The 15,775-nt window shown below is 43.6% G+C and overlaps 1 protein-coding gene across 6 annotated transcripts in view; it reads left to right on the forward strand.

Moving 5' to 3' along the window:
• The window catches only part of SRRD (SRR1 domain containing), a 29,988-nt gene that overhangs the window by 1,987 nt on the left and 12,226 nt on the right, over positions 1-15,775 (forward strand). Inside the window, exons 2-7 of one of the 6 annotated variants that reach the window (XM_064578583.1) lie at positions 9,913-10,028; positions 10,833-10,873; positions 12,267-12,526; positions 12,626-12,724; positions 15,005-15,050; positions 15,440-15,530. In XM_064578583.1, the coding sequence (XP_064434653.1) occupies positions 9,913-10,028; positions 10,833-10,873; positions 12,267-12,526; positions 12,626-12,724; positions 15,005-15,050; positions 15,440-15,474 (597 nt within the window). In that variant the 3' untranslated portion in view covers positions 15,475-15,530. The other 5 variants (XM_045887425.3, XM_064578582.1, XM_064578584.1 and 2 more) reach the window with 5 other exon arrangements.

A 15,775-nucleotide genomic window follows, 5' to 3' on the forward strand; every position in this document is an offset into this window, starting at 1 on the left:
CCCATCCCCCTGCCCGTCAATCACCAATCTGTTGGCTGTATCTTTAAGTTCAGTTTTTTGGTTTTTTAGATTCCATGTAAAAGTGATGTCGTACAGTATTTGTCTTTGACTTCTTTCACTTAGCGTCATGCCCTCAGGGTCCATCCGTGTTGTTGCAAACAGAAAGATTTCGTTCTTTATTATGGCTGAATAGTATTTCACTTTATATACATAACACCACATCTTCTTTATCAGTTCATCCCTCCATGACACATAGGTTGTCCTCCTGTCTTAGCTATTATAAATAATGCTGCAATGAACATGGGGACTCATATATCTTTTCAAATAGGTGTTTTTGTTTTCTTTGGATAAATGGCCAGAAGAGAAATTGCTGGATTGTAGGGTCGGTCTACCTTTAATTTTTTGAGGAGCCTGCATACTGTTTTCCACAGTGGTTGCACTTACTTACATTCCCACCAACAGTGCACCAGGGTTCCCTTCCTTCCACCTCCTCGCTAATGTTTGTTATTTCTCCCCTTTTTGATACTAACCCTTCTAACCAGTGTGAGGTGATATCCCATTGTTGTTGTTGTTTTTGTTTTTTGTTGTGTGTTTTTTTTTTTTTTTTTTTTTTTTGCATTTCCCTGGTGAGTAATGATGTTGAGCATCTTTTCACATACCTGTTGGCTCTCCGTGTGTCTTCTCTGGGTAATGTCCATTTGGATAATCCTTCCACTTTTTGATCACATTGTTTGTTTTTTGTTGTTGTTATTGAGTTGTATGAGTTCTTTATATATATTGGATATTAACCTTTTATTAGATCTGTGATCTGCAAATCTTTTCTCCCAGGTGGTAGGTTGCCTATTTATTTTGTTGGTGATTTTCTTTGCTGGGCAGGAGCTTTTTAGTTTGATGTAGTTTTGCTTATTTATTTTTGATTTTGTTGCCTTTGCTTTTGGAGTGTGATCCAAAAAAATCCCTGCCAGGACCTATGTCAAGCAGCTTTTCCCCTAATTTTTCTGCTAAGAGTTTTATGGTTTCAGGTCTTATATTCAAGTCTTGAATCCATTTTGAGTTAATTTTTGTCTGTAGTGTAAGATAGTGGTACAGTTTCATTCTTTTGCATGTGACTGTCCAGTTTTCCCAGCACCGTTGATTAAAGAGACTGTTCTTCCCCCCTTGTATATTCTTGGCTCCTTGGTCATAAGGTACTGGACCATAGATGTGTGGGTTTCCTTCTGGGCTCTCTCTTCTGTGCTGGTGATCTGTGTCTGTTTTTATGACAGTAGGCCAGCAATCACTACAGCTTTGTGATAGAGTTTGAAACCAGGGAGCCTAATGCCTCCAGCTTTGTTCTATCTTAAAGATTGCTTTGGCTATTCGGAGTCTTTTGTGGTTCCATACAAATTTTAAAGATTCTTTGCCTTATGTCTGTGAAAAATGTCATTGGAATTTTGATAGGAATTGCGTTGAATCTGGAGATGGCTTTGGGTAGTATAGACATTTTAACACTATTAGTTCTTCTAATCCATGAGCATGGAATGTCTTTCCATTTACTTGTGTTGTCTTCAGTTTCTTTAACTTACAGTTTTCAGTATATAGGCTTTCACCTCCTTGGTTAAATTGATCTCTAAGTATTTGGGGTTTTTTGATGCAGTTGTAAATGTGATTGATTTTTAAATTTATTTTTCTGATCATTATTAGTGTATAAAAATGCAACAGATTTTTATGTATTTTTTATCCTGCAATTTTACTGAATTTGTTTAATAGTTTTTTGGTGTTGTCTTTACGGTTTTCTACATATAATATATCATCTGAAAATAGTGACCTTTACTTCTTCCTTTCCAATTTGGATGCCTTTTATTTATTTATTTTTCTTGTGTAATTGGTCTGGCTAGGATTTCAGTACTACAGTTGACCCTTGGCCAACGTGGGTTTGAACTGTCGGTCCACTTAATACATGTTCTTGTTTTTTTGTTTTGTTTTGTTTTGTTTTCAGTAACTACAGACATTGCTGTAAATGTATTGTCCTTTTGGATTTTCTTTTTTTTTTTTCTTTTCTTCTCTTCAAATTTTTATTTAAATTCTAGTCAGTTAACATACAGTGCAATATTGGTTTCAAGAGAATTCAGTGATTCATCACTTGCATACAACACCCAGTGCTCATAACACGTGCCCTCCTTAATCCCCATCACCCAGCTAGTCCCTCTCCCCCCAGCGCCCCTCTATCAAACACTCAGTTTGTTTTCTATCAAGAGTCTCTTATAGTTTGTTTCCTTTTCTGTTCTTTGTATTGCCCCTCGCATTTGTTGATCTGTTTTGTTTCTTAAATTCCACAGGACTGAAATCATATGGTATTTGTCTTTCTCTGACTGACTTATTTTGCTTAGCATAATACACTCTAGCTCCATCAGGATTTTCCTAATCACATTTTTTTTTCTCTAGCTTACTTTGTTGTAAAAATACAGTACATAATATATATAATATTCAAAATATATGTTAATTGACTCTTTGTGTTATTGGTAAGGCTTCTGGTCAACAGTAGGCTATTAGTAGTTCAGTTTTGGGGGATTCAAAAGTATACTCAGATTTTCAACTGCACAAGGGTTTGGCACCCCTGATCCCTGCATTGTTCAAGGGCGAACTATTATGTTGAATAAAAGCGGCAAGAATGGGTGTCCTTGTCTTGTTTCTGATCTTAGAGGAAAAGCTTTTGGCTTTCACCATTGAATATGATGTGGCTTGTCATGTATGGCCTTTATTATGCTGAGTTACGTTCTCTGTATACCTGCTTTGTTGAGAGCTTTTATCAAAATGGGTGTTGAATTTTGTCAAATGCTTTTTCTGCATCTGTTGAGATGGCCGTATGGTTTTTATCCTTCATTTTGTTAATGTGGCGTATTACTTTGATTGATTTGTGGATGTTGAACCACCCTTGCATCCCTGAAATAAATCTTACTTGATCATACCTCTTACTGTATTGTTGAATTTGGGTTGCTGATATTTTGTTGAGGATTTTTATATCTATGTTCATCACAGATACTGGTCCGTAATTTTCTTTTCTTGTGGCATCTTGGCAGGTTTTAATAAAGGCAATGCTGGCCTCCTAAAATGAGGTGGGAAGCATTCCTTCCTCTTGTTTTTGTGGAAAAGTTTGAGAAGGATTGGTATTCATTTTTCTTTGAATATTTGGTAGAAATCACCAGTGAAGCCGTCTGGTCCTGGACTTCTGTTTGTTGAGAGGTTTTTGATTACTCATTTAATCTCCTTACTGGTAATTGGTCTGTTCAGAATTTCTGTCTCTTCGTGATTCAGTCTTGGAAGGTTGTATGTTTCTGGGAATTTATCCTTTTTTTTCTAGATTGTTCAACTTGTTGGGGTGTAATTGTTTGTAGTAGTCTCTTATGAGCCTTTGTATATCTATGGTATCAGTGGGAACATCTCTTTCATTTCTGATTATGAGTCCTCATTCTTTTTTTTACCTTGGGTCTAGCTGAAAATTTGTCAGCTTTGTTCTTTTCAAAGAACCAGCTCTTTTGTTGATCTTTCTATTGTCTTTTTAGTCTGTATTTCATTTATTTCTGTTCTGATATGTTACTTCCTTTCTTCTACTAACTGTGGGCTTCCTTTGTTCTTTTTCTGTTTCCTTGAGGTGTACAGTTAGGTTGCTTATTTAACGAAATGTTTCTTGTTTCTTGAGTTAGGCCTGTATCACTATAAACTTGCCTTTTAGAACCACTGGTTTTTTAAAAGGAAGTTCTAGGGGTGCCTGGGTGGCTCAGTCAGTTAAGCCTCTGCCTTCAGCTCAAGTCATGATGTTAGGATCCTGGGATTGAGCCCTGCATCAGGCTCCCTGCTCAGCGGGAAGCCTGCTTCTCCTTCTCCCTCTGCCTGCCACTCCCCCTGCTTGTGCTCAGTCTCTCTTTCTCTCTCTCAAATAAATGAACTCTTAAAAAAAAAATAAATAAAGTGAGTTCTATGTCCAGTGTGGGGCTCAAACTCAACCACAAGGTCAAGAGTCACAACGCTCCACAATCTAAGCCAGTCAGGTGCCCCATTTTTGGAACCCCTTTTGCTGCATTCCATAAATTTTGCTATGCTGTATTCCATTTTCATTTGTCTCAAAGTATTTCTTGGTTTCTCTTTAGATTTGTTCATGGACCCATTGGTTGTTCAGTAGCATGTTGTTTAATCTGCATGTTTGTGAAATTCCAGTTTTTTTCAGGTAATTGATTTCTCCTTCCATACCACTGTGGTTGGAAAGATGCTCGATTTGATTTCAGTCATCATTTTGGAAAATTCTGGGCTTCTTGAATTTATTGACTTGTGGCCTAATGTATGGTCTAGCTTGGAGAGTGTTTTTTTTTTTTCTTTTTTTTATTCTTATGTTAATCCCCATACATTACATCATTAGTTTTATTTTTATTTTATTTTTTTATTTTATTTTATTTTTTTTAATTTTTATTTATTTGACAGAGAGAGACACAGCGAGAGAGGGAACACAAGCAGGGGGAGTGGGAGAGGGAGAAGCAGGCTTCCTGCTGAGCAGGGAGCCTGATGTGGGGCTCGATCCCAGGACCCTGAGATCATGACCTGAGCCGAAGGCAGATGCTCAATGACTGAGCCACCCAGGCGCCCCTACATCATTAGTTTTAGATGAAGTGTTCCATGATTCATTGTTTGTGCATAACACCCAGTGCTCCATGCAGAATGTGCCCTCCTCAATACCCACCACCAGGCTAACCCATCCTCCCACCCCCCTCCCCTCTAGAACCCTCAGTTTGTTTTTCAGAGTCCATCGTCTCTCATGGTTCGTCTACCCCTTAGCTTGGAGAGTGTTCTATGTGCACTTGAGAGGAGTGTATTCTATGTGCTACTCTTGGACGGAGGCTTCTGTGTGTATCTGTTAAGTACCTCAAATTACCTTGTTGTCTGAGGCTGATGATTCCATTGATATGAGGTATGAAAGTCCCCCAAGGTATTGCTGCTGATTTCTCCTTTGAGGTGTGTTCGTATATGCTCTACATATTTAGTTGCTCCTCTCTTGGCCAGGTAAATATTTACAAATGTTGCATCCTCTGTTTGGATTGATTCCTTTATCATTATGTAATGCCCTTCTTTGGCTCTTGTTACAGTGTTTGGATTTTTTTTTTTTCTCCTCCATTGGACTGAGAATCAGAAGATCATTTGTTAGCTCTGAAGCCTTGAACAAAACACACCCCTTCTCTAAGTCTGTTTTTTTTTTTCCTCTCTATAAAATAGAAACAAATTCTTCTCCCAGGACCATTATCGGTGACTCAAATAAGAGAATGTGTATAAAAGTGCTTTGTAAACTATAGGTAATGCCCAAATATGAAAAGTTACAATGCGCATGATTATGCAACAGCCAAATGTTCAGGATAAGATTTTTTTTAAGACATAATTATTTATTTTATTTTAGAGAGAGAGAGAGAGAGTGCACACGCATATGCTAGAGAGGGGAGGGGCAGGGGCAGAGGGGGAGAACGAATCCTCAAGCAGACTCCCTGCTGAGCGCAGAACCTGATGCGGAGCTCTATCCCAGGACCTTGGGATCATGACCTGAGCCGAAATCAAGAGTCAGCTGCTTAACTGCCTGAGCCACCCAGGCGCCCCAGAATAAGATTAAAAAAAAAAAAAAAAAGTATCTATTGAGGGCTTACTGTTGTAGGTACTATTCTAAGTGATCTGTATCTCATTTAATTTTAAAAACTATTCTTAAATTTTTTTAAAATAAAAGCTATGCTAAAAGTAAATATTCATATTATCCTTGGAGTTGGGGAAACAAGGCACAAAAGAGGCTAATAGTAGGGATGCCTGGGTGGGTAAGTCAGTGAAGCATCTGTCTTCGGCTCAGGTCATACCCCAGGAGCCCCATGTTGGGCTTCCTGCTCAGCTGGAAGCCTGCTTCTCCCTCTCCCTCTATCCCTCCCCCTGCTTGTGCTCGCTCTCTCTTGCTCTCTCTGTCAAATAAATAAATCAAATTTTAAAAAAAGAAGTAACTTGCTCAATGTCATAGTAAATATTAGAACCAGATACAGACCTGAGTGTCTGACTCTGAAGTCTGTTCTTTCTTTTTTAAGTTTGCCAAATATATACATATCCCTCAAAATATCATAGATTAAATTACTTTAGCCTTTCTCAAAACATTGAGCATCGGAAGATGCTAGTATTCAGGGCACCTGGCTGGCTCTGTCAGTGGAGCATGCGACTCTTGATCTCAGGGTTATGAGTTTGAGCCACGTTGGGGGTACAGCTTACTTAATTAAAAAAAAAAAAAAAAAGATGCTATAATTGGGTTTATTTTCTTTTTACTTTTGATCCCTTCACCCATTTCTCCCACCTCCAACCCCCTCACTCTGGCAATCACCTATCTGTTCTATCTATGAACTCAGTTTTTTGTTCTTGTTTTGTTTGTTTTAAGGTTCCACGTCTAAGTGAGTTATAGTATTTGTCTTTCTCAGTCTGACCTGTTTTACTTAGTTAGCATAATGCCTTCAAAGTCCATCCATGTTGGAAATGGAAAGATTTCATTCTTATTACGGCTGAGTAGTATTCCATTGTGTGTATCTACCACAATTTCTTTATCCTTTCATCCACTGATGGGCACTTAGGTTGTTTCTGTGTTTTCATTATTGTAAATAATCCTGCAGTAAACAAAGGGGTGCATACACCTTTTTGAGTTAGTGTTTTCATTTTCCTCACATAAATACTCAGAAAGGGAATTGCTGGATCACATGGTCGTTCTATTTTTAATTTTTTTGAGGAACTTCTATACTGTTTTCCGTAGTGGCTGCACCAAGTTACACTCCCACTAGCAGTGCACAAGGGTTTTCCTCTTCTCCACATCTTCACCAGCACTTATCATTTCTTATCTTTTTGATAATGGCCATTCTAACAGGTGTGAAGTGGTGTCTCATTGTGCTTTTGATTTGCATTTCCCTGCTGATTAATGATGTTGAGCATCTTTTCATGTTCGTGTTGACCATCTGTATGTCTTCTTTAGAAAAATGTCTATTTGGATCTGCCCATTTTTTTAATTATTGTTTGTGCGGTTGTTTGTTGTTTTTTGGTTTGGTTTTGCTTTGTTTTGCTGTTTGCATGGGTTCTTTATATTTTGGATATTAACCCCTTATCAGATCTATGATTTGCAAATGTTTTCCCATACAGTAGGTTGCCTTTTTATTTTGTTGATGGTTTCCTTTGCTGTTTGGAAGCTTTCTAGTTTGATGTAGTCCCACACTTTTCTTTATTGCTTTTACTTTTGGTATCAGGTTAAAAAAATCACTACCAAGACCTACGTCAAGTCGTTTTTCCCTTATGTTTTCCGCTAAGAGTTTTATGGTTTCAGGTCTCATATTCAAGTCTTGAATCCATTTTGAGTTGATTTTTGTGTATGGTGTAAGATAGTGGTGCGGTTTCATTCTTTTGCATGTGACTGTCCAGTTTTCCCAGCACCATTGATTAAAGAGACTGTTCTTCCCCCCTTGTATATTCTTGGCTCCTTGGTCATAAGGTACTGGACCATAGATGTGTGGGTTTCCTTCTGGCCACTCTCTTCAGTTCTGGTGATCTGTGTGTCTGTTTTTATGCCAATACTAGATGGTTTTGATTACTCTAGCTTTGTAATCAGTGAGTGTGATGCCTTTAGCATTGTTCTTCTTTCTCTAGATTGCTCTGGCTATTCAGAGTCTTTTGTGGTTTCATACAAATTTTTGGATCCTTTGTTCTATTTCTGTGAAAAATGGAATTAGAATTTTGATAGAAATTGCATTGAATCTGTAGATGGTTTGGGGAAGTATGGACAACTTAACACTATTAATTCTTCTAATCCATGAGCATGGAATATCTTTCCATTTACGTGTGTTGTCTTCAGTTTCTTTCCTTAACTTCTTACAGTCTTCAGTATATAGGCTTTCACCTCCTTGGTGAAGTTTATTCCTGGGTATTTTATTCTTTTTTTGATGCAACTTCAGGTGGGATCATCTTCCTAATTTCATTTTCTGATAGTTCGTTATTAGTGTATAGAAACACAACGGATTTTTGTGTATTGATAATTGTATCCTATACCTTTACTGAATTCAATCTTTAGTTCAAGCAGTTTTTCAGTGGAGTCTTTAAGGTTTTCCTTATATGTCATCTGCAAATAGTGACAGTTTTACCTCTTTCCAGTTTAGATGCCTTTTGTTTATTTTTCTTGCGTAATTGCTCTGCCTAGGATTTCCAATACTATGTTAAATAAAAATGGCTAGGAAAGATTAGGAAAGTTCTTAACTTAGAGGATCTTAGAGGAAATAGTAACAGCTGAAACTTTTCACTATTGGATGTGATGTTATCGGTGGGCTTGTCATATGTGGCCTTTATCATGTTGAGGTATGTTCCCGCTATACCCACTCTGTTGAGAATTTGATCATGAATGGATATTAAATTTTGTCAAATGCTTTCTCTGCATCTCTCAAGATGATCGCATGATTTTATTCTTCATTTTGTTAATGTGATGTATCACTTTGATTGATGTGTACGTGTGAACCATCCTTGCATTACTGGAATAAATCCCACTTGATCATAGTATATGATCCTTTCAGCATATTGGTGAACTTGGTTTGCTAGTATTTTGTTGAACATTTTTGCATCTATGTTCATCAGGGATTTTGGCCTGTAATTTTCTTTTCTTGGGGTATCCTTGTCTGGTTTTGGTATCAGGGTAATGTTGGCCTCAGCAAATGAGTTTGGAAGCTTTCTTTTCTGTTTTTTGGAAAAGTTTAAGAAGGATTGGTATGAATTCTTCTCTGAATGGTAGAATCCACCATTAAAGGCGTCTGGTCCTGGAACTTGGTTTTTTGGGAGGTTTTAAATTGCTGATATGATGAGGGACGCCTAGGTGGCTCAGTCGTTAAGCGTCTGCCTTCGGCTCAGGTCATGATCCCAGGGTCCTGGGATCGAGTCCCACATCGGGCTCCTTGCTCAGTGAGGAGCCTGCTTCTCTCTCTCCCTCTGCTACTCCCCCTGCTTGTGCTCTCTCTCTCTCTCTCTGACAAATAAATAAATAAAAATCTTTAAAATAAATAAATAAATAAATTGCTGATATGATGAGCACTGGGTCTTCAGTTATGTAAGTGTTGAATCACCGAATTCTGTTCCTGAAACTAATATTACATTGTGTATGTCACTGATTAGAATTTATTTGTTTATTTATTTATAAGATCTTATTTACTTATATGAGAGAGAGGGACAGACAACACGAGCGGGAGGGGCAGAGGGAGAGGAGAGAGTCTCAAGCAGACTCCTTGCTGATCTTGGAGCCCAACACAGGGCTCAGTCCCAGGACCCTGAGATCCCAACCTGAGCCAAAACCAAGAGTCGGACACTCAACCGACTGAGCCACTCAGGCGCCCCAACTAACTAGAATTTAAATAAAAACTTAGCATAAAAATAAATAAATAAATTGCTGATTCTTTGAGGTTGTCCACATTGTTGCTGTGTACTGTTCACAGTAGTCCCTTTGAGCTTTTGGTTTTTTGTGGTGTCCGTTGTCATATCTCCTCTGTCATTTCTGATTTTAAGTCCCCTCTTTTTTTTTCTTGGTGTGTGTAGCCAAAGGTTTGTCAATTTTGTTATTTTTTTTTTTAGATTTATTTATTTGTGAGAGAGAGAGAACGCGCACACGAGGGAGAGGCAGAGGGAGGGAGAGAATCTCAAGCAGACTCCACGCTGAGTGCAGAACTTGATGCAGGGCTCGATCTCAAGACCAAGATCATGACCTGAGCCAAAATCAACAGTCAGACACTTAATCAACTGAGCCACCCAGGCGCCCTGATCTTTTCTCTTTTTTTTTTTGGTCCCTCTTTCATTTATTTCTGTTCTGATTGTTCTTTCCCTCCTTCTACTGACTTTGGGCTTCGTTTCTTTTTCTAGGTCACAAGGTGTCACGTTAGCGTGTGTGTTTGGGACTTCTCTTGCTTCTTGAGGCAGGCCTGTATCGCCATAAACTTCCCTCTTAGGACCACTTTCGCTGCGTCTCACAAATGTTGGTATGTGTTTAATTCTGTTGAATTCTGTTTTGTCTGATTATAGCTCTTCCAGCTCTGTCTTGGTTCCCACTTGCACAGAACATCTTTTCTGTCCCATCACTTTTGGTCAGTGTTGTCCTTAGGTCCAAAGTGAGTCATTTGTGGGCGGCACATGGATGGGTATTGTGTTTTCAGCCACTGTATGTCTTTTGATTGGACATTTCACCAAGTTCGTTTTAAATCACTGTCAACTGTGTTCAGCTAGGGGTTTGCGTAGGCCAGTTGACTTGAATAAAGAAACCCAGACACTGGTTTCGTCTCTCCTTTGACTTTCACCTTGGAGTTATTTGTAATAACAAAGACTGTTTATTGAGTCCCTCCTATGTGTGAGGCCATTGCTGCGTGTTGACCCACTTGATCCCTTCTGTAACCCTGCGTGAGAGGGACGATCCTTTTCCCCATTCTAGAGGTGAGGAAGCTAAAGCTCAGAGAGGCTCAATCTGTGCGTCTAGCAACTGTCTATGGAGCTCGGCCTCTGTGCCAGGCCATGGTGTGGGCCAGGGATACAGAAGAGACCCAGAGGGGTCCTTGGGAATCAGGACGTCCTCTAGCAACCCTTCTGCCCTCTCTGAGCACTGGCCGTACTGGGCTGGTTCTGGACATGCGCACTGTGGATCCTGCGCCTGCCACCCCAGGGCAGGCGCTGTGAGCCCTGTGTGTGAGGGTGCTCCATCCTCCTGCATCCAGCTCATGGCCAGGAGCAGGGTCCCTGAGGGGGCGGCCCGGAGAAGATTGGGAGATGATTGTGCCTTTTTCTCTTAACAGGGAGGACCTGCTTCTGTCTGATTTCTGGAGTCTGGCACTAGGTGGGTACCAAGAGGCCAGGGCTGGGTGGAGGGTGTGGGAGGAGGGCCTGAATGTGGGCGAAGAAAGGAGTCCAGTCCACATTTGGTGAGATTTTTGTTCACAGAGCTGGGTTCTAATTCTGACTTCCTGCTCACAGCCGTGTGTCTTGGCACTTACTAGCCCTGAGCCTCAGTTTCTGTATCTGTGAAAGGGAGGTGACAGCGTGCACCACATCTGTGGTGTAATTTTGAGGATTAAAAGAGGCTGTTTGGTGAAGTGCTCAGGACAGTGCTTGCCTGGGCACGGAAGGCTGTCAACATCCATTGCCATTGTCATTGTTGATATCTATTCTTGCTGTGCTCTTTGCCTCAACATTGCCACGTAGACCTGTTTCTCCCCGTGCAGTTGTAACCTCTTCCTAAATAGTCTGTGGCAACATAAATGTTAATACGGGGAGGGAACGGACAGCAGTTAGAATTTTTATTGAGGGACATTTTGTTTGTTTCCTTTGTTTTTTTAGTTCTTACATGTAACTGTTTGGTGAGCACCTTTATGCGTAAAGCTCTTACCAAATACAGGATGATTATCCTCTCGGGACATATTCCCAGAAGTGGACTTCTTCAGTGACAGGCAGTGACCAGCTTGATATCTGCTGTCAAATTTCTCCCAAAAAGCTTCCACCAGGACTTTCAGCAGCAAGGACTGAAAGAGCCAGTTCTGCATGCAGCCTTTCCGAGCCGGGGGTCTTATTTCAAGATAGCTTTGCAGCAAGGGAAAATCGGTGTCTTACTGTGGGAACGTATGGCCCTTTGCTTTTTGTTTTGTGTACAGATTTGTTCAAAAAAATTCAGTGCCAGTGTAATAAAATGAGAGATAAGAAGAACCCACTGCCGTGTGAGAAGATTTAAACGAGTGTATTTTGTTAGACTCCAAGAGCCCCAGCCTTTTTTTCTTTGAACTTTTGACATGAAATATTCCTATCCCCAGCCGTTTATAGTGTGATTTTGAGAGCTCTGTTCCTCTGTTCTTTGTTATAATCAAAAAGTAGGTACTTCAGAGCATACCCCACATTTACCAGGTACCTCCTACTAAATTAGACACAGTTCACATTACAGTTCTGGGTGGAAACTGTGCCCATAAATGAAGCCTATTTTTTTTGCTGGAACATTCTCAGGGGTTGCAGGTGTGGGGGGGGGGGGGCATGCAGGGACCCGGGACAGCCTGTGGTGCTTGTGGGCCTGGCCGTACCTCCCAGGCATGTTTGGGAGTGAGGCCCGCGGCCTTCTCCCTGAGGAGCTGAAGCCTTTCCCAACTTGTCCCTTTTCTCCCTGGATCTGTGGACTTCGGTGACGGATCCGGTTCACTGGGTCAGAGCACGCCCTCTGACTGTGTTCCGGGGGCCTGCTCTTTCAGAAACCATCAACGGCTGTCTTACAAAACATCTGGAACAACTGAAGGCCCCTGAGGGGACTCTTCCGGAAGCCCTTGGAAACCTGCATCTTGACTCCTCGCCAGATGAGGCTGCTGTGACTCCCGGCTCCATCCCAGGGGAGTCCCCAGTCCCGGGAACCTGCCGCTTGAAGTGTGTATGTTACGGCATTGGGAATTTTGCCACCTGCGTCATAGCTAGATACCAGCTCACGTTTTTGCTTCTCTTCCTGGAAAAGTGCCAGGTACATTTTTGTATTCTTCTTGATCAGTTCCCCGTAGGTCTTGCACACGGTCTGCACACAGATCTTTGGGTTGATAGAACTCATTCTTCCCTTCCGCAGATTCCCAGAAGGCACTGCTGGGTGTTCGACCCTCTGTTTAGCCAACTAGAAATCACGGTTCTGAATACGCTCGGTGTGACTGTTCTCAGCGAGAACGAGGTGAGTGGCTTGGGGCAGGGGAACGGGAGGGCCGTGTGCCTGCTGACCGAGGGGGAGCCCAGACTGTGCCCCATGGACGCACCTGCTCTGCAGTAGCTGTCGTTCTCTCCCACTGCCCACTTGCCTTCCCGGCGCCTGTCACGGGACCCGTCAGTGCCCCACATCGTGGCCTAGGTGGTGCCCGTCACAAAAAAAAAACAAACAACAAATGGCGTGGCCTGAAACCTGTTATATTTGCAAAATTCTGGTGAGAATCCCGTGTCCAGGATCCTCTGGTAATTTCCTAAGTTGGTACTTACTGTTGGTGTTAAAAAATAAAGGGGTGCGCAGTCTCGGTGCCTCACATGGCCTCCTTCTGGTTGGGATTTACCCTGTGCTAGGGGAGGTCAGAGAAGGGGACAGAACATCTCTCTTTGCACAGTAGCCCAGTCACACCCATAGCATCTGGCTGTGAGCTGTGGGTAGATCGTGCGCCCTGGGGTGAAATTGTGAGACCCGGAACAAGATCATCTCACCAGCAGGGGCCTGAAGCCAGTGGAGGGACACACCGCTGCAAGCCGCTTTGCTTTGCTGGGGGGATTACAGAATGATCATTTGATCCCTGTCCGTGTTCGAAAATGGCCAAGTCATTATTGTGAAATCTGAAAATCAGGCCCCGCTGAGAGAAGAGAATCCTTCACCAATGTTGGCGGGGCCATGAAACCCTGCCCCTCCACTCACGTCATCTTTCCTGAGTGCCTGCTCTGTGCGGGGCAAGGACTTTGGCGGGAGGCCAAGATAGATGCAGTCCCAGTGTCCAGGGGCCCAGGTTCCCATCAGGGCGTGTGGCCTGTCAACAAGTACGTGGTGAGCGGAACAGAGAGGGGAAGGCACTCCGCGCCGTTTGAGGGGCTGGAGGAAGGTTTTCTGGGTCGGCGCTGGGATTGCAAGCCCACCAGGAGTTGGCCGGATGGACCCAGGCTGGCTCCTGCCTGTTTGTGGTGAACAGAAGGGAGGAGCGTGCAGAGCGGAGAGGCCCAGGGGAGGCAGGGCCTGCATCCCTGCCACGGGTCCCGCTGTGGAGCCACGGTCCTCAGGAGGGGCCGTTGTGTCCCCCAGGGGACATTTGGAAGGGACTGACTGTGATAGGCGTCTGCAGAAAGGGACCCAGGCGGCCCGGAGGCTGACCAAGCACAGTCCATGGGGACAGTAACCGTGGCCACCCGTCCTGCCCTTGCTGTCTCGGAACCAAAAAGCCCCTCTGCTGAAGCAGAGCTTCCTGTGTTTGTGGGGCCCACATCTGTTCAGTAAACACAAGTTCTTTCTGGACCTCACCATTTCCCGACTTTGGGGCCCACATCATCTGTGAATTTCAGGCCACGTTATAACCTAACTGTTGGCGAAGGAAGGGCTTTGTTTCCACGCGGTGTCGGCGTGCCTCCCTCACAGCTGCTGGTTTCCTGCAGAGGGGCTGCTGTAAGGGACGCAGGAGTCCGTGGAAGTCTCAAGGCGTGCGGCGTGACCCGCCACACGTGCTGAACTGCGCACAGCAAGGGTGGCTAGCGTGGGCCCCTCGCGTCAGTACACGGTGATCACTTCGTGGTGAGGGCTCCGCCCCTCCCGGATGTGCCCCCCACGCCCACCTCCCGGGAGGAGCGGAGGGGCTCGCGCTGTGGCTCTCACCACGCGGCCGTCCCCGCAGGAAGGCAGACGGAGCGTCGGCGGCGAGCCCACCGTCTTCTACATGCCCCACTGCGGCACAGCCCTGTACAACAACCTTCTGTGGGGAAACTGGTTGGTAGACGCCCTCGCCAAGATGCTCATCATCGGGAACAGCTTCAGAGGACTCGAGGAAAGGTGAGCCTGGGCGTGCAGAGGTCCCGCCAGGCCGGGGCGGGGGCCTTCCCGACAGACCCACACGCAGGAGACCCTGCTGGTCCATAGGAAAGCGGACAGGGTTAGACGGGGACACCAGCCCCCAGTCAAGCTGCAGAGTTAAGACCTGTTTGCCAAGAATTCCTCCCTTCCCTTAGGACGTACAAGTGTTTTCTAAAAGTGGGGGAAACCATTTGCTCTCAGCTGCACACGCCTTAGGTGTCCGCCGTCACTCCTCCCTTGGCAGAAGGGGTGGTGATGGGGCATTCACGTTTTCTACGGATTACTGAACCCACTGCACGTTCCCTTTTTAAAATGTTTGCTGTCTTTAAACTACTTTGCATTTCTGCAATGTCTTAAGTTAGATAAAACCCTCCCATACCTCCTAATCATGCTGGGCTTGTTGTTTGTTTTTTTAATTTCTAGGTTGCCGGCCAGGATTCTACAGAAAAATTATTCCTACATTGCAAAGGTATCTGTGTAAACAAAAGGGCTGGGATGGAAAAGGGTGTGAAACCAGACCATTTCCCCGTTACTGTGAATTCTGCCTTACACGTTTGGGAGGAAGCTCATGAGGGGCTCACTGAGGGCAGGGGGAAGTTACTGTAGTCCACCAGCTTTCTCGATAGCTCTGTGTTCCAGGAAGCAAGGACCTGTCCTTCATTCTCGGTATCAGTCCCACATACTCACCGCCCTTGGAGTTTCCAGTTCATCACAGAAGCTCTAAATCAACATATCCTAGTCCTTATTTTCTTTTTTTAAAAAGGGTAATCTGGGGGTGACCAATAAATGGCACCCATTAGTGTGGGGTTTACTGTGACTGTCAGGGTTGTGTATTTACACTTGAACTTTCCTGCTTAGATTTTAGAAGGACTGGAGGAGCGTCAGCTGCCTGAGACTTCGCAGTACACGGACATATTTAACGATACCTCCATCCACTGGTTCCCCGTACAGAAGCTACAACAACTGCCCACGGATACATGGGCGTTTCGGGAAGAGCCAGACTATGAGGACTGCGAGGACCTTGAAATCATCAGGAACAAGACAAGAGCTCCTTCAGCTGCTGACGTAAACTCGCTGTGACGTGCTGGCTGAGGCAGAAGCAGCTGCCACCAGAGATGACCAGGAGGGTGGCCACGGAGGGTGCTGTGGAAGGGCTCAGTATAAAGACTGATGCACCTCTCTGTAGCCGTACGT

This window comes from Mirounga angustirostris, unplaced genomic scaffold (genome assembly GCF_029215605.1).
Source record: "Mirounga angustirostris isolate CCGP_5_RB_7025 unplaced genomic scaffold, mMirAng1.0.hap1 SCAF_14, whole genome shotgun sequence".
Taxonomy (NCBI): domain Eukaryota; kingdom Metazoa; phylum Chordata; class Mammalia; order Carnivora; family Phocidae; genus Mirounga; species Mirounga angustirostris.